Consider the following 27,429-nt stretch of genomic DNA (forward strand, 5'->3'; position numbering starts at 1 on the left):
TCACAGTTTGATGCAGAGAACTGTGGAGGGGTGGGGGCAGCTGGTCAGTAGTGGAGAGTAATATTCTAGGTTTCCAAGAATCTCTGTCATAATCTTAGAAAAGTAATCCTTTCTTGCCAGACATTACAATTACAATTACAATTTGTCATTTGGCAGATGCTTTTATCCAAAATGATGTACATATGAGATTTTCATACATCACAAGCAAGGTTCTGGACAAGAGAGAAAAACAAGAGTAAGTGCCCTAATGCAAATTTCTGATCCAACTGGGTTAAAAAATAGAGTTTTTTTTTGTTTTGTTTTGTTTTGTTTTGTTTTAAAGAAAGAAGGTGTTCAGTAAAGACCTTGATCTTTAGTCTTTTTCCAAAGATCGAGAGACTCTGCACAACGAATGGAGTTTGGTAACTTGTTCCACCACCAGGGAACCACAGAAGAAAAGAGTCCAGCTAGAGACTGAGGGCCTTTTTGAGCTGGCAACACCAGGCGCCGTTCCTGGGCAGAGCATAGTGAGCGGGAGGGAGCACAAACCTGAATGAGGGAGTTCAGGTAGGTCAGAGCGGTTTTGGTGGCAATTCTGTAGGCAAGCATCAAGGACTTATACTTGATGTGGGCAGCAAATGGGAGCCAGTGGAGGGATATGAACAGCGGAGTGACATGCTCGTTTGGGCTGGTTGAAGACCAGGCGAGCCGTCGCATTCTGGATCATCTGCAAGGGTTTTAACAAGCATGCTGGGAGCCCTGCCAGTAAGGAATTACAATAGTCGAGGTGTGATAATACCAGTGCTTGTACTAGGGGTTGTGTTGCATGCTCAGACAGGTAGGGTCTGATCTTCCTGATGTTGAACAGGGCAAATTGATAGTAGGGTCATTATATTGCTTTGTGATAGACAGTCATGGATTCTTCACTGATAATATATATACAGTATATATACATATCAGTCAGTGCATTGCAAGCCCAGTTTTTCTCCATTCTCTTAATCTCATTAACACTGCTATTGTTTAACGATGGGGAGATCCTGTCAGTTGACCTCTTTTTCATCGTTAGTATTTAATGCAGATGACATGGTACGGTTGAAATGTTCAAGCATGTCATTTAAACAGCGGTCATAGCTGTGTGACTCACATGATCTCATAATATTACAGAACTTTGTTTCAACCTTGCCACCAAGTCTTTGTTAAGATTAGTTTTGTTACATTTGCAAGCAGAGAAACTGGACCCAAACACTGAACTCAGAACACGGAGACAGGTGTCGAGTAAAAACGTAACAGTTTAATGAATGTCTCAAAATGTGCAACAGACGAGTCTTGTAGATCCCCAATGAAAGGCGATGTTTGAGAGTGAACAGGCTGGAGAGGAATCCAAATCCACAGTACTCATGGGGGACAGACTGACAGGGCGTAGACTGGAGACAACCTGGACACAAGAAACAGGAGTCAGGGAGCAGGAAAGCAGATGGGAAAAACAGGCAAAATACTGAGGTTTTTGGAGATTTCAAAAGTTTGAATTTGGAGGACATGTTTCTATCGGTTTATGACACCAGTGGTGCTGTTTAGCCAGGTCTCAAGCAAAAAACATAGAATGTAGATTCTTTTCAGTTGTTAGCCGATTATTTGATATTAAAAAGAGCTAATTTCAGCTGTATGGATTCTGGAACAGGAGAGGAGACTGGCTGTGGCTCAACAATGATGAATTTGAGATTACTGTGACAGGTATCAGATGGTCTGTGATGGCTATCATGTGTTTGACCATGCCACCAGCTGTTCCAGATCACCGGTATGTTTCAGGGGCAGCATGGTGTCCGTTTCATTTCTGACTGACAATTGAGTGATGATCTTTGTGGTTATTGATGTTTAATAGTTCATCAATCTGACTGAGCTTCAGTGACAGCATGAAAACATATTGGCTGAAGCCACACATAAAAGAGTGCCTCATTTAGGGTTTAAAACGCCCATGACTTTCCACTGAAAATCATTTAAAGAGAGCAAATCTGTGGTATAAAGTATAGCAATTATGCAAAACGTTTAAGCATGAAAGCATTGGCATCGCAGAAAGCCAACGTAGAAAGCTGCCCACAACACGTGCATGCATGCCAAATGTTTATATGTACACATAATGCCTGGGGTTACAATAATCTCTTTAGTTTCCACAATACAGTTACAAGTTTTGTGTTTGTCACAGCTGCTCCTGTATCAGTCTCTGCTTCTGTTTGTTTGTGTGTGCTTATGCCTCTTTTTCAGATGCTGACATTTCCCACCTGTCCACCAGTCAGACTCAGTGTGTCGTCCCCTGTGCCTGACTTGCTGTACAGCTGGTACTCCTGTTCTCCGCTGTGTCTCAATCGCATATCGTATCCTAATCCTAAGTGGGTCTAGAGTATCTGCTGATTCCCGCTGGATAGAAAAGAAAAAATGAAGCATATTCAGCTGTCAGAAAGAAGTGTTTTCTGTAATGTTATTTATAGTGATATAATAGGAGGTAGAGCAGATGAAAGCCCGTGAAACCCTGTTTGGTTGGCATGGATCATTAAAGAGTTATTACACTGTCCTGTTATATAACATAAAACTGTGGTTTCTTCATGCCTGCCAATCCTGTGCTTTGATCTGGAGAAGGCTCAGGTGTATGTTGTTTTTATAAAAAAGTGGAGCAATAATGCAGAACTATGATAGTTAAGTGATAACAAGGACAAAGCTTGTTTGGCTAGATGAAACAATAATCTACAAATGAATCACGAGTGATGACATTAAAGGTTTTCTGGGTGCTATATCAGTGGTGCATATCCTGAATACAAGAGCATAATTTAACATTGTCGCTAACTAGGAGCATCCCCTCGTGGCCACCCTTTTCCAAATGAATACATCGGTGAAGAAAATGCAGCAGGACAGTGGCTTACATTTACTCCAGCGGCCTCCACAGTCACTGGATTTCAACCGAACAGAGAAGCTAAGGCATGAGTTCGAACAGATTGAAACAGATCTGCAGGACATGTGAAACTCTTAAGTCAAGATTTTTGTGCAACATTAACAGCTTTTTGTTGGATCTGTTCCCCACAGGATCTGCCATACATCAAGGGGTGATGAGTCCCAATGTCTCATGATAACATGATGGACGATTGGCAAGCAAGCCACAGCAATGGTAAATATTCAGTAGTTGTTTGAATTCATCCATTCAGCCTGGCATCCTGTTCATGTTATGTCTTGTTAGAAGGGATGGATGTTTTGCTTTGTTTCACCTTCTAAATTTATTTCTTCAAGTCGACTTGAAACAGCCTTGACTGCTGTTTCAAGGTAATATACTCTTTTCTACGTTTCTCAGCGGCTATTTTTCATGGCTGTAACTACCGAGGCAGCTAGCTATGAAGGAAGATGATGTCCCCATTGTTAATCCCACCTTCTGTATAAGGCTCTGTTGGGTGAATTGTTTCTCCAGCCGGCAGAAGCAGCCATCAATGGGCACAACATTAGACCTATTTTTGCCGTACAAATCAACATGGACATGTGAGAGGTGATTCAGAGGTTTGAAAACAACTCTAATTACAGTTCATGTAGTGAGGGCTCTAGCAGTGTGGTCGTTAATGAACCAATTACTCGCCATTGCAACGTCAGCACGGGCAGGCATCAGAAATCATCCATGCAATGTAGCAGACAGTCTGCTCAGTGAGAGGCTTTTTCCAGGTAAACTTTACCTGTTGTGTGCATTGATGACAGAACGGAAATAGAAATGTCACTTAATGTCAGTTTTATTACTTGGTGGTTACTCATGCTACTATCAGCTATGGCAAGAGAGCCAAGTTAATTTTAATAATGAAGCTACACGGACACGACCAGCCCTTATGTTGCACACTCACACCGGGATGCATTTTTTAATGTAATTCTTGTTTGATATATTAGCAATAAGGATTATTCTCACACACCCACCCCGACACCCCTCTACTGTATATCTGTACTTCTCAGATAGTATTTAAAAAGTGTGCCTATATACCTGATGCCTTCAATCCACAGGTAAAGTTTTAGAAATCCTAGTCCAGTCTTCACGTGCAGACCCACATTTAAACAAAACAAAGTCACTCAGGACAACATCAAACTGTCGACACAAAACACATTTCACAGTATAGTAATATAACTAATGCATTAGGATGAGTTTCATTTCTCCACTGGAGTGTTTCCAGGCTGTAAACAGACAGTTGCATTTAAGTGCGAATTGCATTATTTGCACTTTCTTGCAGATCGTTGTTTGCATTTTGACCCATGATCACCTCAACTCAACCACCTGTGATTTTAAAAAAGATTTATGTTTGAAGCAATTTATGTTTCAGGGTGAGCTGTTTGGGTACTCACATGACTGCAACATAAAAATATTTTAAAAATACGACACATTTTCCAGCCAATGTGCGTCAGCAAGCAAGCAAGGCAAAAATTTGTGCTACAATGGAATAATTTATTATTTCAAACAAAACCGTCTACGGTGTGTTTTAGCCTTTAGTATCTGCACACAGAATGAGGGTAGCAAAGGATAAACCAGTTGTGTCCTTCAAATTCAAGCATAAGTGGGACCCATTTCTCAGGCTGCGTTCAGAGGAGCCTTTGGAAGGGGACAGCCTTGTCATATTTGGTCTAGAAATGCAGACTTCAAAAGATACAGCCCCTAAATTGGGCCACAGTGAATATGTGTACAGCAGCCTCAACTCAGTGATGCACATGCAAGAGACTCTTCATCATTATTAATTGGGTTATATCACAAAATGCAAACCCTCACCCATCTTTACACATTATACGCCGTGGCTTGATTAGCCATGTCTTTACATGAATAGGCTTAGTCACTGATAATTTGTTTATATGGCCATCGAGGGATAGCTCCCCGTCCCTTTATGTGTTTATATTACACATAAATATGGAGGACAATACAGTCTGAGATCCCATGACTAATTTCTACTGACTGGCCAGAACGCTTGGACAGACCGTGTTTGGAAAGGCTGTCTGTGAAGTACCCTGCAGAAACATTCGAACCTTATGTAACTGCCTATGAGTTCAAAGCATTTAAGACAAGGAAAATGAACATATTGGAAACTGCTGATGTTCCAGCTGTAATTTTCAGGATGCTATCTCTGCATCTTCTCTCCTTCTCACGGTTTCTCTTCCTCTCTGGCTTCCATTTTCCTTTATTTGAGATCATCAATTAATTACTATGGAATGTTATTGTTTGTTTCAGCTGCAAACTGAATTATGTGTTGCTGCTGTGTCAGCTGGGGCTTGGAAAAAGAATCCTTTAATCTCATCTGGATCAGCCTGGGTAAATAACAGTTAATAAAAAAGTGCTTGCCTTGTATGCCCTTGCGAGGGAGATGAGCTTCTACATTTCCTCAGCCTTATTGCAATGAATGACACCAGACTCCAATAGCTGTCTGACTGCCCTCTGGTGTCAACTTCAGCAGGAGGCTTTTTCCTCTTCAGGTGAGGTCAGTCTTCCAAATTGCTTGTTGGACATGGGTTAAAATTCGTAAAATTGTTCACTTGTGGGAGAATGAGTAAAGACTGATGCAACAGGAATGTTATAGGTGATGTGTGGAGTGGTCTTGAATTGTCAAGCAGGCTTATAACACCTGATAAAAATGGTGGAATAGAGCATATCTTTGCTTAATCAATCTTACCAGAACAGTTTTCTTCTTTTGAGCAACATCAGAATTCTGCAAATACAAAATGTGGATTCAAACGATTTTCCCGTCATAAATCATATTCATTCAAATTAGTTTTGCATAATATTTTTCCCCTGGTCATCCATGCCCCCCCCACAGTTTGAGAAGCACTTCTTCATTGCTTCATAGAAATTCTCCAACTTCTTAAGTTAAATAAACCATTTGAAACCCCACTGGATTCGCTGAAAAATGCTTTGTCATAAAACGGAAAACAATTTTTCTTAGACCAAGAAATGTTGACGTCCTCGAGATAAAATATTCTCATTGCTTGTTCTGTCTAACCAACAGTCTATGGCCCAGAGGTACTCAGTTTACTATCATAGAAGACGACAAATATTTACATTTTAAAAGCTTTTTCAAGTTGAAAAACGACCCAATTAATTGATTATCAAGATGGTTGCTCGTTACTTTTGTGTCAGTCGACTGATCGGTTTAGCTAATCAGTTCACCTCTGAATATCAACATGTATGTTTTTAAACTGAACATGAGAAATCAAATATTATATTTCCTTCACACAATCAAATACAGGAGAAGGGGTGACCTTCAAGATAGCAGCCCTTCCTGTACTAATGACAAAAACTCTAACGCAGTGGGTGGCACCGAACAGCAGGAACCAGTAGAGTTGTGTTTAATATCTACCTGGCAACAGATCCTGTCATCACATGGATGCCACTCGACTCCTATTAAAATCCGCAGCAGCGAGCTTGTTTCCTCCTCCTTGGACTAGCTTGGCCAAGGTCACTGCAAAAAAATTCCACAGGGTGACCTTGTCAAACTAAGCTGCATGTGTCCATGGGGTTTTCAGGGCTGACGACTTTACTTTCAAACTGTAATAAATCACACATAAGTCAAGAAACGTGCGCGGTTTTATTGAAATTTTAAGCTGAAACGAGTTGTCTTATTTCAGCGATCATGTGATCCATAGTCTATCATTCCTTTATAGGTGTTTATTTTTCTCATTTTGAGCAGCTCAGAGTGGAGGAGAGTAAGAGACGGGAAATGTTTTTAGGTCAAAAACAGAATGGAAAGTTAAAACCACACAATGCAGAGGTGCTCAGAGACCAAGTTGCACCATCTAATAATATTTACAGCCTCAGCAGCTGCACCTCTGAGCTCTGCTGGTGACAGGTATGTAGAGAAGAACGGGGTATAGCTTCCAAACATGCCGGAGACCCCCACACAATCACTGTTACTTCTAATTTACTTCCAACTGACAGTTGAATGAAGGAAAATGCCTCAGAGCCTGCGCATCAGCTCGAACAATGGAAGGCCAGTCTGTACATTTCTGCACAAATGAATTCAGCCAATCAACCAATCTGGACACATTGATTTCAGCATGAAAGGGGGATATATGTGTGTGTGTGTGCATGTGCAACATACAGGTTATTGCACCTGCTGTTTATATATGTGTTACGTGTGTGTGTGTGTGTGTGTGTGTGTTTGATTGAAATGGGGTCACTGTTTTGTTTTGTATTGTTTTTGTGCCTTTTGTTACTTTAAGTGTATGATCGCCCGAGTATGGTGCAAGAGCTTCTGACTGTATTGTAACACAATTTATATGCGGAATTTCGGCATAGAATTGCTGTGATTTAGTGCGGTGCATCTACACATTCACACACGCATAAATACCTGTCAGAGTGACATAATTTCACAAACAGCAGCATCAACAAATCTGTTTTGACCAGTAAGAATTTCCTTATTTACCTGCAGAATATCAACCACCTGACGCGAGTCTACAGGTTTGCAAATTTTATCCTTGTATTTTGTGTGAAAGTCATCACTGGGGGAAGGGGTGTAGAGAAATGTAACTTTCACACAGATCTGGGGATGGAGTTCATCAGCTGCAGACTGCTTTTAAGCAGTTTTGTGAAACAGTAAACTGTCCTAACAGCTGGCGACTCACCGCGCACCGCCTGGCGCCCGCAGCTCTCCAGGCTGATAAATGCTCTGTAAGAGGAAGGGGCTATTCATTCAGGGCTGAGGCTCGACATACACTCAACAGTCCGGAGAGCTGTGAAGTTAAATCAAAGTAACACCATCCTGGTGATCTAGAGCATTAATAACTCAGTTTATGTTGCAGTTACAGGCGCCCTGGTGCGATTAGGCGCTCAACAGAAGGCGAGCGCACATGGGCGAACAGTTGTCCGTTTAAGTCATTGACCGAAAAATAACTGTGAAAAAGTTAACCCAGCGACAGAAGAATACCGGGAGGGTGCAATGTCTGATTCCGCCCTCTATCAGGAGAACACCCGGAGGTCTTCTGGTATGGCACGTGGGAAAAGACCACCGGATTTGGAGCTGTCGGAAGCCACGTTTAGCGCGCCTGAAGCAGGGACACCTGTGGGCATCGACACGTTTTCAGAAAGAGACAAAATGCCTGAGGACGGTAACACTCCCACCGAGGTACCCCCTGTCAACATCCACCCGTACTTATCTCATCCCCGGATGTCTATGCGGATGTCGGTGTACAGCACCGGGGTCCGTCCAGTCCTCACCCGCGCCTACATCCAAGGACGCGTGTATAACTTTCTGGAAAGGCCGTCTGGCTGGAAATGCTTCGTGTATCACTTCACAGTGTGAGTGTTTTTATTTTCATAATCATCCAGATCCATTGGGTATTCAAGGGTATAATTGCAACTCTAAGATCCTAATTAAACAGGGAGTTAATTGCGCATGTAGAGCCTTGGAAGCCCTCACAACAAAGAACTGTTAATCCTGTGAATTTTGGAAAGATGCTGCACAGATATCACAGCGCAACTGAAGGTCCCTCTAGGAATATTAAAAGGATATTTTAGTCTAGCCATAGCAGATTAAAAAATACTATATAATTCATCAGAGACAAGAGAATCTCAGACAACATATGTCCTCATAGGAGTACTAAAGGGATGTTATACAGATCTTTCATGTGGGAGACTATTTTCCACTGCACCATTGAGCATTTAATTTTCCAGAACAGCTTCAGTGCAGCAACACTGAAGAGTTTCTGGTTTGCATTCAGTGAGTCAAAAAAACAGAACTTTTAAACCAACTCAAGCAGACAGGGAGTGTTTTTGTCCTTCCTGACAGTGTGATGCGAGACTGCGGGTTGTGTGAAAATAAAATACAGATAATGCGTCTAAAATGAACATAGAGTTGGAATAATCGAGTTCGGGATGGATTTTATCTGCTAAAGCGCCAGTATCACAATGATGTCACATTACAGTTCACCACCCAAAGTTGATGTGACAGCTTTGTCAGGTAGCTTGAAAGGCTTTTTTTGACAAATGAAATGTTGTCACTAATGCTAAATACATGCCCATAGACCTTTTTCTTTCTCCTATAAACCACCTCCTGGAAACTAACAGTCCAGTAGATCCAGACTGCAGTGTTCAGGAAGCAGGTTTAGGAATGTGGGATATGATGATCCTCTGCCTCACCCCCATGTGTGCTGTCTGTCCCCACTTGCTGGCACTGATAGCAGGCAGCTAAACTTGGCAGTGCATGTGTGTGTGTGTGTGTGTGTGTGTGTGTGTGTGTGTGTGTGTGTGTGTGTGTGTGTGTGTGTGTGTGTGTGTGTGGAGGAGGTAGCAGCCCTGTCTGGCGCTGTCACCCTGTGACCCCGCAGTGTCGGCAGGGACGTAGGGGAACGCAGCCTGTCGGAGCAGGTTAGAGTCTCAGTGACTCAAAGGGAGTGTGAGCCAAAACAGTGCAACCCAAACATTTACATTAGCAAGAATAACTGCACAATGCACAGTAATGGGGAAGCTTGTAGCTGCAATGATTCCAAGGAAATTGCTATTTTAGCATCAACATTTCAAATATTATTTCACTGTGCATCATGTGGTGCCTGAACGTCCCAGTAATGGCCATTAAATGATCAACGCTCAGACTGCGCGAAATGACAAGAAACACCACAAAGTGTCTCTTAAAACACAAATCAAAATGTTTTTCATAAACCACAGTGTCAGCAGCAAATTTCACTTCTTTATGTGTGTATGATGGCGATCATTTAGAGAACTTGTTTCATTAAGATGTCATGGATGAAACAAGTGTGTTATGAGGCCGACCTTTGGCTTGACTTGACTTTTCGGTCTGTCACGCTCAGCCATGATGGATGTTTGTGTGCTGCAGCTCCATGCAGACACCAACCTCATTTGCTCAGATTTGAAATTTCTGGTTTCATGAGGTAAAGGTAGGTAAAGGTCATCTGTTGAATGAGCCCTTAAAAGATAAACAAAGATAAATGATCAAAGATAAACAAAGATGATCTTAAAACTTCAAGTCCACCGAATAAGGAACCACATCCTTGAGTTCTTCCGTTGTGTGGCCTTTGATTTGCATGAAAAGTAAGCAGACCCAATATTTGCAGGACAGAAGTGAAATGCGATGCTACCTTAACTGACAATGATGGCAAGAAACTGTACACCCAAATCCAGGCTTAAAAACAAGCAAACCTGCAAATCAGCGGGTCCTGACCAGAGAAACATCCATATAAGACGTCTGTGCAGGCAGGTTATTACGACCCATATTCATGCTTATTCTTAGGCAGCGACCATTAGTGGCCTGCGTAATTATTATGGCAGCAAAGGAGGAGGTGAGGTGACTTAGTATAAAGAGCAAGAAACTCTACATGTCATTTTGAGAGTCATTACCTATGAGGTACGAGGATGTGTGGTTTTAAACCTACAGGATATATGACACATTTCTCTGAAGTGTAAGCAGTGTACTCAGGGTTGCAGTCTTGTTTAATGTCACTAGAGGTTAAATTTTGCAGTTCTTTATTGTGTTTTCTGGACAAAACTCTCTCATTTCGGTGATTCAACCTGGTGTTTGTTGTAAGAGCATAATGTTGGGATGTCGAACCATCCAGCAGGTTTTTGGGGTCAGTTCAGTACCTTGTTTTGCAAGTGTTTGAGTGGGAGAAAAGCAGTTAATAACAAGCACAGCCTTATCACTGACCCAGAACTCGAACGTCAGAGTGACCCTTATCAGAGGTCCCCTTGTGTGTGTGCGTGTTTGCACATGCATATGTTTGTCAGTTTGTGTGTGTGTGGTGGTACAATACGCTTACAGGGACAGGGCTAAAAAGAAAGCTCACTTCCCTGGAAAGGAACACGGTAGATATTTAGCTTTCTGCATTTAATGAAGTATATCCGACTCTCTCTCACTGGACATCTGTCTGCAGCGCGCTACAGTCGAACTCGTAAATGCAGTATTTTAGTCTGGAGCAGCATGGATCCATCCCACATGCTGGTTTTGATGAGTCCACCAGCAGAGTTAAGAGAAAACTCAAATCAGAAAGGAGTTTTCAGACATGCTTTCAACTGAACTAGAGATTCTGTCAAAGAGTACCAAGCAGGACGAAGTCAGTTCAGAAGCTTTTTTTTTTTCTTTTTTTCTTTTTTTAGAATTTAACAAACTGGCTAAGGGTTTATGCATTTCTTCTTTTCAATTTGCGTAACATTGTTGGCTGGAGTGGTTTGTATTGTGTCCTATATTTTAGTAACTGGGGAAAAAGCATCTGCACTTTTATCTTTTCCACTCTACAAAACACAGGAGGTCAGATTCTTAATGGAGCACATAGGCAAGGTCACTCGTTCACCTAATGTCTATCAGCTATTAACCCCATCCTAGCCAAAGTTTAGGCTGCAGCCCTGACAAATGCCTCTACTGGCTGTGCAGATTACACACAAGGGGTGATCAGGCCTTAAAATCCCACTTCAATACATTTAATCCACAATGCATTATTTGATCTTTTATTACAGCGGAAATCCATTCTGTTGCATTGCATTCGTTTGATTTACTTGTTGTCTTTTATCACTATAAAACACTTCACAACAGCGATAAGAATAAGTATGATTGTTGTTCCAAACAGGATATTTGATGGTAAGTGCCAGTGTCTCAGCAGCGTCACTACTAACTCTTATCCTGTCCTGCTTTGTCTCTACACTCACAGCACAAGACACTGCAAGTGAATCTGCCCATCAATAATAGATAGGAGCAATGCTTTGAGCTTTTGTTTTGAGTTCAGTGGTGCCTACATAGCTGAGTCGATGTATTATTTTGTCTGTTGCTACAAGAAGCCCACTGGAGGCAAAGGAAGCGAAATATGATGGTGCAGTTAGTCGGGAGGGACTGACGAGTCAGATCGTCTCAGATGGATTAAAAGTGAAGCAGAAGGGTATGCTTAGCATACTGAGTGTGTATGTTTACTCGTATTTCAACTGCTCTGAACTCATTTAAGGAGAGCTTCGCTGACAAATTACTGCCATTAGCATACCGAAGTGTTTGCTTTGGAAAGTTTGATGTTCATTTGTATTTCTTTTGATCCTCTTTTTAACTTCCTCTGTCACATTTGAACATAAGAGTTTATAAATTACGCTGCATCCTGTCTTGTGAGCATTTAATGTTTTCGCCCAATCTACCCCAGCTCTTCTTAATGGACTAATTTGCTCTCACATGTGCAGGTAGCAGACTGCAGATGTCATTTTGTAGAAGACACAGTCATTTTGCAGAGCTGTATTGTCTACTTGTTCTGGTCTTTCACACAGGAACTGCTGCTTTGTTAGCTGTGTTGCACACCAGCCCATCTTCTCTGAGCGATTCTCCCTCTGCCTTTTATCTGTGTTGACGTGTGGCGTGCACGTTCAAGTGTGTGTGTGTGTTTGTATGTGTGTGTGTGTGTTAGTTTCAAGGGGGGGTATTTGGATTCCTGGCCAGTCTTCAATAAACTCAGGCTGTAGCATGTGGTGATAAGGGCCTCCATGGTGCAAACACTGACTGGAAACTATAACTCCCTCTACACATAGTTTCCATCAAGTGTGCTCATATAGGAACAAGACAGCGATTCTTCAAGGCTCTTTTCTGAACAAAAGCTGAAAACCATATCAACTATATGACAGTAAAGCAAATACTTCCAGCAGCACTGTGCAGTTTGTCAAGATAGCTCACTTCAATATTGGATTTCTTCCCAGTGTCTTTCAAAGGCACGTGATTGTTCACATTTTTGGGGCATTGAGGTGGCTTCAGATTGAAGTTGCACTTGGTCTGAGTCTAGCTAATGATCGTTCTTTCCTTCATTTCCTGCCACCTCTATTCTGTCCCCTATTTACTAAAAAATTTACCAATACTTAACACCAATTTTTTTTTTTTTTCCAAAATTTAAGCATTTCAGCTGCACATTTGTGTAGTTGATATTTCCCCAAATAAAGAACAATATCACATGTTTTTGAGATCTTTCTTTTGCATAGTTTTATGAGTTATGTCTACAGCAACCCTTCCCAAGTATATATATGTATATTTACAAACATATACGGCAGATACGTGCAACATGACATATTATAATAATCAAATGCAATCTTTTCTGTTCCAAGTTTGAAGTGAATACTGTCAGCGTAGTTGTATATACGCATTAAACAAGCTTTCCTGTGCCCCCATTGTTTTTGATTGGTCCGATGGACTGTTGTCCAGTCAGCTGATGCCAAATGACCTCAGATAGTGTCAGAAGCTCCTCCCTTCACTTCACATGTCTTGCCAGCGGAAATGAAAAGTTGATGAGTTTGTCCTTTCCATGATTCCAAACCTTCACGAAGTTTATTGCACATTCTTTCTTTTCTAAGATATCCTGCTAAAAGTACAAATTAAATGAAATGGGAGATACAACCCCAACTCTTACAGCAGAGGCAATATTGCAACAACAAAAATAAAAACAGGAACTGATGCTGGTCCTTGCTCGCCCGGCTGAAACAAGTGTGATCGAGGTTATGAGTTTGACTCATCACCTATATTGCGGTCATCCCTACTTTCCCATTTTCCTCCAATACCATCAAATTAAACAGGAATTTCTCTCTCTTACTTCCATGAACCAAAATTACTGAATTGAAATCAATAAAAGATAGGTGTCATAAGGTGCTACATGGAGGTCTTCGAGGTAGGTATAAGATTTTTTTTCCCCCAAATAACAAAATCGTGGTCATAAAAGCTTCCTTAAATCCTTTTGGTTTTGAAATTTGCACTCTCTTTTGAAGAGTTTAGGAGTAAAAAAAAACTCAAGGCCATATATGAGAGTGTTTTTTGGTGTAGTGTCACAGCAGCCTGAAGTCTTATCTCAAAGAAAGAAAATGTCTTTCTCTTAAGTAGGTAGAGGAGTTACAGACGTCTTATTGTTGCTGCAGTTGAAACGCTTGTGACCTTGAGGGGGAGTAAGGAGAATGTTAAGGAGCAATTTAGTGTTTGTTGATACTGTGTGTGTGTGTGTGTGTGTGTGTGTGTGTGTGTGTGTGTGTGAACCTGTGTGCTCATTATTTGACAAGTTTATCATGTGCTTTGCATTCATATGGCGGAGTTCAAAACGCTCTCAGAATTTCCTCCAGAGGGTTGTCCTTGAATGTTTGCTCAAATTTAGTCAGATACTTTTCATGACAAAAATATAAAGTAATGTGATGCTGTCTTGAAACTTCTTTTTTTTTTTTTTTTTTTAAGTTGTTCAGAAGCTCAGACTCGAATGAGACAGAAGTTGACTCAAGTAATGCTGCTTAAATCAAAGTCTGAGATGCTGGCATAAATATGAGGTGACATGCTGAAAAGTGGATTGAGCAGATTCGTGTTTGCTTGTGTTTGACTCATGACAAGTTATGTAAAGCTTTGATTTTGAGGAAAATGAAGCTTTTGAGTAAGCAAAAGCTGGTTGGACATCATTATCCAACCGGATGATTTAATAATATATACAAAGGAAATAAGACAAACAAATGATGGCAGTTTAATGAAGACTAATGTGTGATCTGCTCGATTTCCTTCAGGTTTCTCATCGTTCTGGCCTGTCTCATCCTCAGCGTTCTGTCTACCATCGAAGAGTACCAGGCCCTGGCTCATACGACGCTCTTCTGGGTGGTGAGTTTCCTGGGATTAACCATAAAAACGCTGTTTTGTCCCAAATTTGTCTCATTGTCAGATTCCCGCTAAGAGAGGTTTTACATGAAAAGCTAAAGATCAGACCGAGTGATTTTAATCCCCACTGAACCCTCAGAGTCAGATGGGTGAAGATTATGCTGCAGGGAGTCTGGGATCCAACTCTGAAACCCTGGTCAGACCACACATCCTCACAATACGTGGTGCTGAAAGCTTGGTGATTGATGTGTTATTGCTGATGGAGCTGGCTGGCTTCGTCACAAACAAGACAATAAGTTAACTTAGTTCATTCAAAAGATGTATTTGCCTCGACTGCTCTCTCTGACTGAGCTGATTGTATCTGCAGACTGCGGTGTCACATCTTTATTGTGGAGCAGTTTAGACTCGAGCAGACCAGGGATAAATAAAGCTGGATGGAGTGACACGACTAACACAATAGCCTTTTCCTTTTTGGTCTCTTTACTCAAAGGTCAGCACTAACAGGATAGTCTTCAAGAAGTCCGCGGTGTGAATTCTCAAGTCAGTGTTCCTCGAAAAGCTCCGTGAGGATTTTCTTTTCCTGTGAATCTGAAGATTGCAGCGATTTAACAAAAAAAAAAAAAAAGATTTCACTCACACCTGCTTCAAATGCAGGTGTTACGATTCCATTAAAGTTGAAGAACTCGACATGATTTCTTCCAGCATGTGAATTTTGCTACGCCCACGCCGGTTGTGCTCATGTTGTGTGAAGCAATTAAAGACTGAAACCTGAAAATAATTCTGGCTACAGCTAAGGGTTTAAAAAAAGAGCTGCTTTTACACCAGCTTCAAGACTTGTGGTCTACTCGCATAAAGAATGTATGAATTAGTGTCGCGCTTACATGAACAACACAGCTTGTGTTCCTGCATGTTAATCTGCCTCATGTTGTGGTGCAACATATCTCGGCAAATCTACTCTGATTTAAATGAAAGTGATGACAGCAGGTGCATCCGTCACTTTCAGGCAATTCCACACACAGCGTGCGCCTCTACAGTCGGTGGATGCAGTGCTGCATGAAAGGTAGCAACGCGCCAGAATAACAGGAGAAGAAGAAGACAACCAGTCGATGTAACACGACAACATGTCACCTTCCTGCTGCAGTCTCGTCTGGTTTTAATGTGTTTTTGTCATTTGTTTGAGCTGTGTTTTCCTGCGCTCTCTCTACACCTGCCCTACCCGGCTTGCCGTGTTGCCTCCACCCAATCAGCTCTTACCTGGTCCTCCTCCTCACTCACCTGTTCCCTTGTCACCTCATAGGCACCTAATGTGGCCTGTTTTTGAACTCCAACCTGTGTCTGCATGTGGGTCTTCCACCTATGTGTTCCGTCCTCAAACAATCAGCTTTATAATTATCTTTCTGCTAATTTGTATGCCTTAAGGATGCACATAATGTGTAATGAATCTAAACAAAGCCTTGTTTGTTTACAAGGAAACTCCGCAGTGTTTCTTTAATGATCCTGATCAGTGGTCCACAAACTACATGTGCCTGACAGATAACAGTGGGGTGACTGAAATTTGAAAGAATCTAAAATCTCAAGCACAAGATGCACCTTTCATCCTCTAACAGCACTGTTTACATTGCAGATACAGCCCGTAGCCTTTTCTCCCTCTGCTATCGCCGGATCTGATCTTTCCTTTGACTTTCACCATCTGCTCAGCGCTTCTGTTTTGTCTGTTTTGCTGGCTGGCATCTGCAAACAGGCCTGATTCTGATATATCAAGTAGTTGGGGAGGAGTTTGCTTCCCATTTCGAGTCAAATGACGGACAGTGAGTCATTATAGATCTTTGAAATAACACATACGGTGGATAACCTTGTTTAATAAATCAGTTTTTATATGTTTGAAGGCATTGCTGCTACACGCAACACCATCGTTGTGAAGATGTTGCTAATACCTCTAAAATCAAAAGTCAGTTTCTGTTGTTTGACAATTTCATTGATTGACCTAACTGCTGTCTCACAAAAACAATTTAGGGACACTACATGGGCTTCTCTTCTGCAAACAATCTCAGGGCATCCCGCTGGCCTATGAGGACGAAGGCTCGTCCTCTAGAATCAATAGTAAATGGGATAAACTTAACCCCGAGACACCAGCTGCTGAGCACACAAACTGTTTGGGTGATGGGTGAGTCACTCAAGCTCAGACAAAAGGAAACCCTAGAAAGGATAAGAAGGACTTTCGGATTTTCTTGAAAGGAGGACTGGAGCGTGCCACATGTGACAAGTTCACCTTGGCCTGAGGATAATAGGATGAACTGGTCATGGTGCTTCATGAGCTGGAGAGTAAGAATCTCAAATCCTGCAGGTTCAGTGTTGAATTCATACAGATTCAGGCCGCCGCAGAGGCTCCTGTGTATGAGTCAGATCTGTAATTAGAAAGAAGTGTGAATTTTGTTAATAAATACCAGAATATCATGAAATATAGATTTCATTGCTAAATGCTTTTCAGCCTTAAGTTTACCCTCTGGAGATGCTTAATCGTCTTATTCTTCTCTTCCACTGTACACAGATAATGAATAATTAATATTTGCTGCTAAACCAACCAAAATCTCAAACATTCATCTTTTCCACCCTCCATCCCAAAGGGACCGTTTTGTACTTTGTGCTTTCTAGTTTAGATTTGCTCTGACCCTGCCACTCTTTCACTCTCTCCTCCCCCATCGCAGAAGCATCTTCCTCGCATTGTTCCTTTCTTCCCGCACATTCAAGGTTAACAGAGACCATGCTGTTCTGTACTTGGAGATGCAGCGCAGGCTGACAGTGTTTGTGGTAGTATGTTTGGCCAGATTCTTGGCAGTTTGCCCAAAGAATCCACATTCTTAGAACCAGCTTTGTTTTTTGGATTCAAAATGGCTGGAAACTATTAAAAAGTACAGCTACATTTTATTTCATTCTGCCAAGGAGAACATGTTTTACTTGTGATTTCACTATCGAAGACCTTCAAGGAATGCAAATAACTTTACTGGAAAGGGAGGAAGAACGAGGGTGGAAACTGGTGTGGTGAAGAGTCAGATTGAACCGTAGGTTAAAATGAAGGTCGAGCATGAGGGGAAGAACCGAAGGTTGAATGGAAAGATCGATGATGGGCTTAGGTCAGAAGATGCTGTGAAGAGGGAGTGTCATGAGGGCAATGGCTAGATGAGGTATCCCAGTTTTATTGTCCCCTCTTGTGGTTCCTGTGATGAGACAGGGGGTGAGGAAGCAGAGAAGGGGGGTCTGGAAGGGGGGAAGGGTGTAATAACTGAGAAAAATGGAAGAGAAGAGGTTGGACACTGGTAGCTGGAAACCCTGCCCGACACATCTAGACAGACTACAGTTTGGACCTGGTCCCACTCTGGTCCTGGACTGGGTTTCATCTCCTCACAACCGAGTGGACTCGTAAGGACCTCTGTGACACGATCTTCATCGCAGGTGGAATGTGCTCACATGTCAGGTCATGTCAGGTGTTGAAACTTTGCATTATTCTGAACACATTTAGGCTTAAAATTGAGCTTAATGGATCTTCTTGATTGTGGAAACAGCAGTTGAAGACCATGTCCATCCAATCAAAAACTCTGGATCAGATTCAGGGTCAGAATCAACTTTAAACCTGAACTTAAAACAACTGCTTCGATTCTTCTCTATGCCTGTGTTTGATCTGTTCCTCTTTGGTAATGCATCACTTTTTTTGGACAGACCATTTGTTTTTCAACCTTGAAGTAGAAATCCTCACTGAATAAATTAAGAAGAAAGAAGAAATACATCTTTTTTTTTTTTTTTTTTTTTACATTTGCTTCCAGGAACACAACTTAACATATTATTAATCCAATTTTTGTTTTTACGAGACGTGCTATTTTATATTCACTGAAGCTTTAATCTTTGGCTCTGATGAAGAAAAACACCTCCAATAATTCCAAGCTGAAAGCGTCTCCTGCTGCACACCGAGGAACATCCACTGCCTGAATCCCCCAGACCGTTCCTCTCATCATCCCCTGCAAAATGATCATGTCGCCATTAAAAATCTATGAAAAGCTATTGATTGACTTTGAGACAGCTTCATTTCCAAATGCTTGTCAATGATTAAGAGATGTGTGGGAGTAATTGCACTCACAACAGTTCATTAATTTCCATGTTGGTGTAATTGTGTGCAGCAATTGATTTTTTGAATCCATTTGTCCTCAAGGAGAGAAACTTGCGTTGAATTGAAATAGAGCAGCTCTAATTGAGAAGCTTGAGCTTCATGTTTAGCATTGGACACATGCTGTGGTGGCTTGTTTCATTTATTGATACGTGAATTAAAAAATAAGGAGAATAAGGAGAAGAAAGTGAGGAAATTGTCTAAATGTGGTAGGGTTAGCTTAGCTTAGCACAAAGGCTGGAAAGAGGGGGGGAGGAGCAAGCATGGCTTTGTTTAAAGGTAACAAAATCACCCCACAGGGACCTCTAATACTAATGACAAATGAACTGAAGAGTGAAAGCTGTTTATGTGTGTGTTATTATAGTGTTTTTGTCACTGTGAGGTTGCCAGGCAATCAGCAGAGACTCCAGGAAGTTACTGCCAAAAATAGTCGAGCACAGAACATGTCGCTGAACCACAGTATGTTATTTTTACATTAGTTTTTTTTTATGGATTATGCAAATGAGATAAAGCTTTCTATCTTTGGGCAGAGCCAGGCTAACTGTTTCCCACTGTTTCAGTCTTTGTGCCAAGCTAAGATGACTGATGGTAGCTTCATATTCGCTGTATATATATGAGAGTGTTATCCATTTTAGCAACTAGCTCTTAGGGAGAAAGCAAATAAGTGCATTTCCCAGAATTTTGAAACTCGCTGAAATTAACAAAATACATTTAAATATTATCAAAATCTTTGTCAGGATCAGGCAGTAACCTCTGGGAGTGCAAAATGAAGCCAGAACTGAAGTACCCGTTCCTCGAATGGCCACTTGAGGCTGTCTCTAACAGCAAGTCAATCCCCATAGACCTCCACGTTAGAATGCCCCACTTCACAGCAGAAATAAACATGCTTACAATGATGTTGCTCTCTATAGCTAATTTCTCTGTTCATGACAACTGTACAGGGGTGAAGTTTTATATGACTCACTCGCTTCAAATTCCACATAATTATGGGCATTCCCCCTGAGCCCCACCCACGCTCCACCTCTTTGCCCATTTTTTGATTAGCCAGGAGTTTGGAGACGTCAGGCGCTGCCAGGATGACAATGGCTGGAGCCACTGACACTTCACAGTGTCTCTTCAGAAACCTGTGGGTGATGTCACAGAGCCTTTGTCCATACAGTCTACAGCCAGGGTACATAATCTCTTTTTTATCTGACAGGTCAAAGTAAATTGTGCAGCTGAAATGAGGAATTAATCAGCGGTGTGGTACAAATTAAACAGTGAGAAATGGTGTATCTGTTGAGCAAGAGTCAATAATCCTTAATGAAACGCTGTTACATGTTTGTGTGAGAAGCTGCACTTAAAAAAAAAAAAAGAGGAAATCTTGAAAACAGTTGTGCAACCATTGCATCTTTAATTCGTTTGTGTCGAAGCACACTTTGTTGAAGCCTGAGCAGCTGTTCAGGTGTTGCTCCACCAGGTGACCTGCAACAACATCTGAGGGTTGATTTTTTCCCCCACCTGTCCTTCTCCCTCATTTGTCTGTTCTGTTTCCCCCCATTTCTCTGGCAGGAGATCGTCCTTGTGGTGTTCTTCGGTGTGGAATATTTTGTCCGCCTCTGGTCAGCAGGCTGCCGCAGTAAATATGTTGGCATCTGGGGCCGGCTGCGCTTTGCCAGGAAGCCAATATCTATTATAGGTGGGAACACAGTCCTCACACACACACACACACACACACACACACACACGTGTATCTATACGCAAGGACACAAACAGAGGTCTCACTCCCCACCCACACACACAATATTTAAACAATATCTGTAATATATCCTGAGCTTCATCCCAGAATGAAATATCTCAGACAAATTCAGCATGAAATTAAAACAGTCACTGCTCATTTCTCATTTCTTCTTCATCCCTTTTTATTCTTAAAATTGGAACCTTCAGGTGTTTTTTTTAAATATGCAGCAATGAATATTAGCCTTAATATTATTTGTAACCCCTCTCACCTCAGCTTATTTGCAGAATAATTTTGTAATGAAACCCAATGAGACTTTCCTAATAGAGCCCTTTCCATTCATTTTCTTAAAATATGCACTTTCTTCTTTGACTCTGTCGTGCTGCACCTCTGTGTGTTGAACATCTGGATGCTTCTGATGTGTTTATACTTAAAGCCCTCATTCTCTATCACTGCAGATCTGATTGTAGTTGTTGCCTCAGTAATCGTTCTGTCAGTGGGCTCCAAAGGCCAAGTCTTTGCCACCTCTGCTGTAAGGTAAGAGATGGTGTATGTGCAGGTGGAAACTACGGTATACGATAGAAAGTATGTGTGGACACCTTGTGTACTTCTGGTCTGGCGCTGTTTTTCATGGTCTGGGTTCGGTCCCCTTGCTCCAATTAAGAGAATCTTAACTTCAATCTTAGAGCATATAATGCTGTTTTAGACAATAGTGTTCTTCTAACTTTGAGGCAGCAGTTTTGAGAAGGCCCTTTCAGCTTGACAGTTCCCGCTGCACGAAGTCAGGTCCGTAAAGAAATGGTTTTCCCAGTTCGGTGTGGAAGAGCCTGCCTGACCTGCGCAGAGCCTGAACCACATCCAGCATGAGTGGGATGAATTGGCCAACTGTGAGCCATGTCAGGCCCAGCATCAGTGGCCAACCTCACTAATGCTCTTGAGGCTGAATGAGAGAAAATCCTGCAGCCAGGCTCCAAAATCTTGTGCAAAGCCTTCCCGGAAGAGTGGAGGCTGTTACAACAGCAGATTAATGCCCATGCTTTTTGGAATGAGATGCTAAAAAAATCATTTATAGGTATAATTTCTGGGTGTCCACATACTTTTGGCTTTTTAGTGCCCATGTGTACGTGCATGCAGTACCTACATGCATTTGGTCTGAGTACAATGTCAGCATTTAAACACTTTTACTATTTTCCAGAGGGATTCGCTTCCTGCAGATCCTGCGGATGCTTCATGTGGACCGGCAGGGAGGAACCTGGCGTCTCCTGGGCTCTGTAGTCTTCATCCATCGGCAGGTACATTTAAAAGCACACTTCAGGTCCAAAGGCATCACTGCTTCTGATTATTATTAGTAAGCTAGAGGCTACTGTCAAGAGATTTATCGCCTCACCTCATCATGTATTATTTTTCATTACCACATGATGCAGATTCTCTCCATGGGAATGCATATTACAGCGTAAAGTATATGCAGCAGAGCCAGATGAAAAGAGCTGCTGTGCACTATGTTAGAGACTGTGGCCCGTCCAGAATATCATTCAGCTGAGACACAGGGGTGGTCGTGATTACCCCCAGTGGCCTCCGTGGTTGTCTTGGATGTCTGTGTAAAAACAGGGTGATGAAGGTGAGCAGAGTGTCAGGGATGTTGCTCATGCAGTACCACCTGTGGTGCTTCCTTGTATTGGCCTTGGCTGATGACCATATTGCTCCTGGCTGAGGCTGGCCATCAGCAGTCACTGACGCGGCTGTGAGGAAAGTGAGTGTTTGTGCAGGCAGGTATTGGACGCCTTTCCTAGACTGATTCCTACCAGCTAGCTATAAACGGCAGGTGAACTCACTGCTTTTTTTCCCCTACAAACATCTGTCAACATGGATACCGTTAGATCATGATTGCTCATTAAGCTGCTGTTATGTTGTGCTTCTCTGACTTACAGCAAAGTCCCACAAGTAATCACCATTCATAAATAGATTTATGTATAGATGGTGCGTTCTTTATCAAATGGTTGAAAGGTACATGTGGGTATTAGACATCTCAAATACATTTTTAAAGAGACGAAGTCATGCTTACTTTTCCTCCAGAACAACATATATGGCCGTCGGGCAGCACCAGCGACGGGCGTCACCTGGTTAACATTGTGAAACAGTCGTAGTTTCATTCGGTTTGGACACCAAAAGTACTTGGTTAGGTTTAGGAAAAGGTCATGGTTATGTTACAAAACTCATTTACATTATGTGAGTTAAAATAAGTCAGCGTTGACTTTCTTGCTCTTTATATCATCTTAGTTCCTCCCTTGCTCCTGTTATAATCACTATGACCACTAGAGGTCGTTGCCCAGCAATACACGGAAATACGGATTGAATAACCTGCTCGTGATCACCTGTGCTGCCGTTTTTCTGGTGAGGAAGGCCTGGCACATTCTGTGATATTGAACCCACAATGAGAAAGCGGCGTAGTAAAGGTTTAGGCCAGTGGCTTCAAAGCAATGTGTGCTTGTAACCTGCTTTACTCCTTCTTCTTGGTTGTGTGCATGAAGAGTTGCTTCCCACTTGTTTTTTTCCTTCTGAGATTGCTTCATATGAAGAGGCCTAAAGAGGTGACGCTATCCAATATTTCAGGCAAAATAAACAAAAATGAGAGAAGAGAGAAAGAGAGATTTTTTTTTCTTTTTATACCATTAATCATCTCGTGATGCCTTCAGATTTATGACTCCCAGGATGAGAAGTAGTAAGATGTAATTTAAATTCATATTTAATCTATCATCCACCACTGGCATTTCCCATGCATTCAGGCCGGTGGAGGACGGCACATCAGCTCCCGTGTAGACTGTTTGACGGTTTAAGTGGTCAGTTCTGCTCCACAGTAGCTGGTTTGGGATGGGTCTGAATATGGCCCACTCTTCACACCAATGCACAAATTGAGGCAGAGGGGAGATGGTAAGTGTGCATGGGCCAGAAAAAGATTGACCTTGGGATAGGCAAGGTTATACTTTGTCCTGATTGGGCTTTCAAGGCATCAGAAGCTGAGATGTGTTAAGTAAAAGGAGCTTTTCTGTGAAAGCTTGGTGCTCTTTTTTGTCTCGCTTCCTTTTTGCACTGCTTTTATGGCTATGAAGTAATTATATGCTCTGCAAAGGCCCCACAGCCCTGCACAAGGAAAACATAGTGTGCTACCGTACAACAGACACTGCAGTAGAGGTCAAATTACCATCAACCAGATGGACGTGATTGTTCAGCACCTTTTTGTTTCTTTGTGAAATTCTAACTGTGGTTAAATCAACACAAGACGTGAATATATTTTCAGCCATTCTCTTACATAAACATACGAAACTGCAGCCCTTCTGTGTTAACAGCTGCTGTTTTTTAAGTCAATGGAGTTTCATTCACTCCAATCAGCATCCAGTCTTCGTGTTACAACAGCATTTAAATACACACTGAGTAGCTTTCTAGTGCTCGTGGCTTGTAAACACAATTTGCACAGTTGTTCTTCGCTGGCAGAATTTCTCCTGGATGTGTTTGCCAGGTCACAGCAGCAGCAACACATCTACTAAATCCCTGGTAGAGACTCAAGGAAGGTGTACCTGAATGTATTCAAAGCTGTTATTTCCAAGAATCATGCACTTAGAGGTTGTGAGTAGGGATGTTAGCTGAAGGTGTTACAGGCTCATATTCACTGCCAAGGGTTTGTTGCCCAGAAATGTCCCAACATTCAGAAAAAATGCACTGTCATCTGAAGAAATACATCTCACATGATGAGTACCAGCGGGCCTTAAGTGCTATTTGTGTATGGTAATGCAAGAGTAGGTTAAAGTTATTTAAAAGGAGGCAAACAAACAGCAGCCGCAGCCATTTCCAGAATGGTTTTTCAATAATGCTGCTGCTCCTCCGTGGCACTCTGAAAACTCTGGGAGCGACAGTTTTGGGCCGAGACAGGAATAAGAATTTCGCTCATCAGGAATTCAGTCCCATTTAGTGCAGTGAGTGCTCCTGCACTGTGAGTGGTTAAACACGGTTTAAATCACATACTAGGTGAGTGCAAAGAGAACATTCACTTAAAGAGCTCTTTCACAAAGCAGCCGTCCAATTACAGTCAGACAGGATAAGAGCCAAGGCCAATTAGACCTCCTGAGCAAATCACAGACAGTTCCTCATTGAATCTGCATTAAGACGCCTCACAGTTCTTTTGAATACAGAGGGAGAGATCAGCTGTCTGAGTTCGAAACTAATTTATAATAATTCAGTCAGTCAACAGCCCTCCAGTGATTAGTGATTATTACTGAGCATACTTCAAGTTTTAACTCAGTTGTACTTGCTTGCTTTATTACTGCAGAAAGCATATAAAGAATGAAGTCTTTATATGCTTTATATGCCGAAGTTTCGGTCTAATTTGCTGCTAATTTGAAAACATAGAATAATGTCAGCCTTATCCGTCAAGTGCAACACGATTCTACCAAACTGATAGGTAGAGCGTTAATGCACCTTTAGTTCATGAACAGGCCAGCAGAGACTGCAGAATAGTCAGATTTTAATCATCATATTCACAGCACATTTACATGAATATTCACATCCATATGTCATGTTTCTATCAAGCGCAGTCACACTAGACTCCAGGCAGTCAACTGGTAAACTGACATTATGGCAGTCTGAAGGTATTGCATAAGAACTTACATATATAGATTGACAGACTTCACATCATATAATCTCATGCTGCACTTTGCAATGATCCCTTTGTTGCTTATTGAGTTTGAAATATGCATTTGTGCGTATTTATTTCAGGAGCTGATCACTACCTTATACATTGGCTTTCTGAGCCTGATCTTCTCCTCGTACTTTGTCTACCTGGCAGAGAAAGATGCGGTCGACAGCAGCGGCTCCACCGAGTTTGGAAACTACGCTGATGCCCTGTGGTGGGGAGTGGTGAGAATCTGTGTGTGTGTGTGTGTGTGTGTGTGTGTGTGTGTTGTGATGCTTTCTAGGAGCTTAGTCAAGAATATTTACTTATTTAGACCCAGTCCAGTCACTGTGGTGCATATCTGTAAGTATGATGCTTTTTGAGTGATTTGATTGTATAAAAATTTGAATTCATTAATTTATTAGAGAAGACTGATTCCACTTTCATGTCTGTACTGTATGGACTGTTAGCTTAGCCTAGCATAAAGACTGTAAGCTGGGGGAAGCCGCCAGCCTGCAAAGGAAAAACAAAATCTGCCTCCCAGTACCTCTAAAACTCACTACTTCACACATTATTTCTTCTTTGTTGAATCCAACATACTCTCATACCTAAAAATGTTGACTTTTGGACAGTAACAGTGATCTGGGTCAAAGTTCTCTGTTTGTTTGACTCATCCATCCACCTCACCGTCCTCCAAATGTGGGAGGAATTAGGAACATCATAATTATGACGGCCACTAGAGGTCGCCACCTACAAGTGTACATATGGGTCATAATTAATCTTGCTTTTTAGTCTTTAAGCTAAGCTAAGCTAAGCTAATCACCTGCTGTTTGTAACAGACATTAGAGAGGAGTCAATTATCTCAAATGAGCATTTCCTAAAATGTCAAACTATTCCTTCAATTACCATTTAATTAAGTCAGCTTGATTAGATGCATCTTACATATTTCAGTTATGTATTAAATTCCTAAAATTAATTTTGTTCTTAAATAACCGTTAATGTAAGGCTCTCAACCTGAACTGATTCTGATGTCACATTTTGATCAGATTACAGGCTGTATTACTATAACATTAACACTGACATTACAAGAATTATGTTTGAAAGAAAGTCACATTTTAAATACTGTTTTAGTGGCTTTCTCTTTCTGACGTTCAACAGCAGGATTTTGCAGAAACCACTGACTTGTTTTAAACAGTATTTGGCGAGTGAAAGGTCAAATATAGACTGTTTTATCTGTACTACTGTTGTTACAGTAGGAGTTGTGTGAACACCCTTGGGCACATCCAGTGGGCCGCTAATACAAGCAGCAAAACAAGTACTGTAGATAATACAAGATGAAATTTTATTTTCAGACAATAAGTCACCACCCACTATGCCTCTTGGAAACTTCAGGGACTCTGATATTAAAAAAATACACACACGCACTCGCACACACACATGCACGCACACTAGACTCATAACAACTTCTCTGTGAGGTTTACTTACAATATCTGCCATGAGTTTTATCAGGTTTGGGTTCACTTTCACATCTTGCACATACTCACAGTCTGTTATTGGCTTCCCTCTGTGCACGAGATGTAAGTGAGAGTCAAAGAAAAGGTCAGAGTTGGCCTCATGCTTTACTGTCAACACTCAAAGTAGATCTATCAGCATGCTAGCACTGTCATTGCGGGTTTGTTAGCATTTACCTCAAAGCACCACTGTGCCTCACAGTGCGTCTAGCATGGCTGTGGAGTCCTAACAGCAGTGCACAGCCTCTTGCATTAATTCCCTTGTTTTTTTCCCAAAGGTGACAGTGACCACTATTGGATATGGAGACAAAGTGCCACAGACGTGGATTGGAAAGACCATTGCATCCTGTTTCTCAGTCTTTGCCATTTCCTTCTTTGCTCTGCCTGCAGTAAGTGGAAAGAGAAATTACTGAACCAGAACATCTTTCAGGCTGAGGTGTCTCGCATGTGCTCACAATGATGTGTGTTTTGTTCAGACTCTTGGCATTATCAATCCTTTTCGAGTGACTGCTATCGCATGCAAATGTTACCAATTGAAAAAAACAGTCCCTGATAGAATGGTGATTTTAAAAACTCTGTTTCTGTCACAGTTCCTGCTGAACCAAATATATAATTAGTTCGGTCTTTTAAGTATGTACTAAAAACACATAAAGTGCCTAATTAAGGCCTCAGTGCACAATCATATAACAAAGCTGGCTCTGACATGTTTTACCGGCCGCTGCGAAGATTTGAAAGGATTATAGTTAAACAGTGCTGAAAGCTCAATACAATCTTTAATAATGTGTGCATTAAGTGCTGCAAGGACCATGACAACCACACAATGGCTT

The 27,429-nt window shown here is 41.7% G+C and overlaps 1 protein-coding gene across 1 annotated transcript in view; it reads left to right on the plus strand.

Moving 5' to 3' along the window:
* The first annotated feature begins 7,907 nt into the window (after positions 1–7,907).
* kcnq1.1 (potassium voltage-gated channel, KQT-like subfamily, member 1.1) overlaps positions 7,908–27,429 on the plus strand; it is a 33,095-nt gene continuing 13,573 nt past the window's right edge. The window contains exons 1-7 of the mRNA XM_076738528.1: positions 7,908–8,266; positions 14,468–14,558; positions 20,263–20,389; positions 20,887–20,965; positions 21,624–21,720; positions 25,196–25,336; positions 26,881–26,991. Of these exons, the coding sequence (XP_076594643.1) occupies positions 7,908–8,266; positions 14,468–14,558; positions 20,263–20,389; positions 20,887–20,965; positions 21,624–21,720; positions 25,196–25,336; positions 26,881–26,991 (1,005 nt within the window). The remainder of the gene's footprint in view (positions 8,267–14,467; positions 14,559–20,262; positions 20,390–20,886; positions 20,966–21,623; positions 21,721–25,195; positions 25,337–26,880; positions 26,992–27,429) is intronic.

This window comes from Chaetodon auriga, chromosome 1, assembly GCF_051107435.1.
Source record: "Chaetodon auriga isolate fChaAug3 chromosome 1, fChaAug3.hap1, whole genome shotgun sequence".
NCBI lineage: Eukaryota > Metazoa > Chordata > Actinopteri > Chaetodontiformes > Chaetodontidae > Chaetodon > Chaetodon auriga.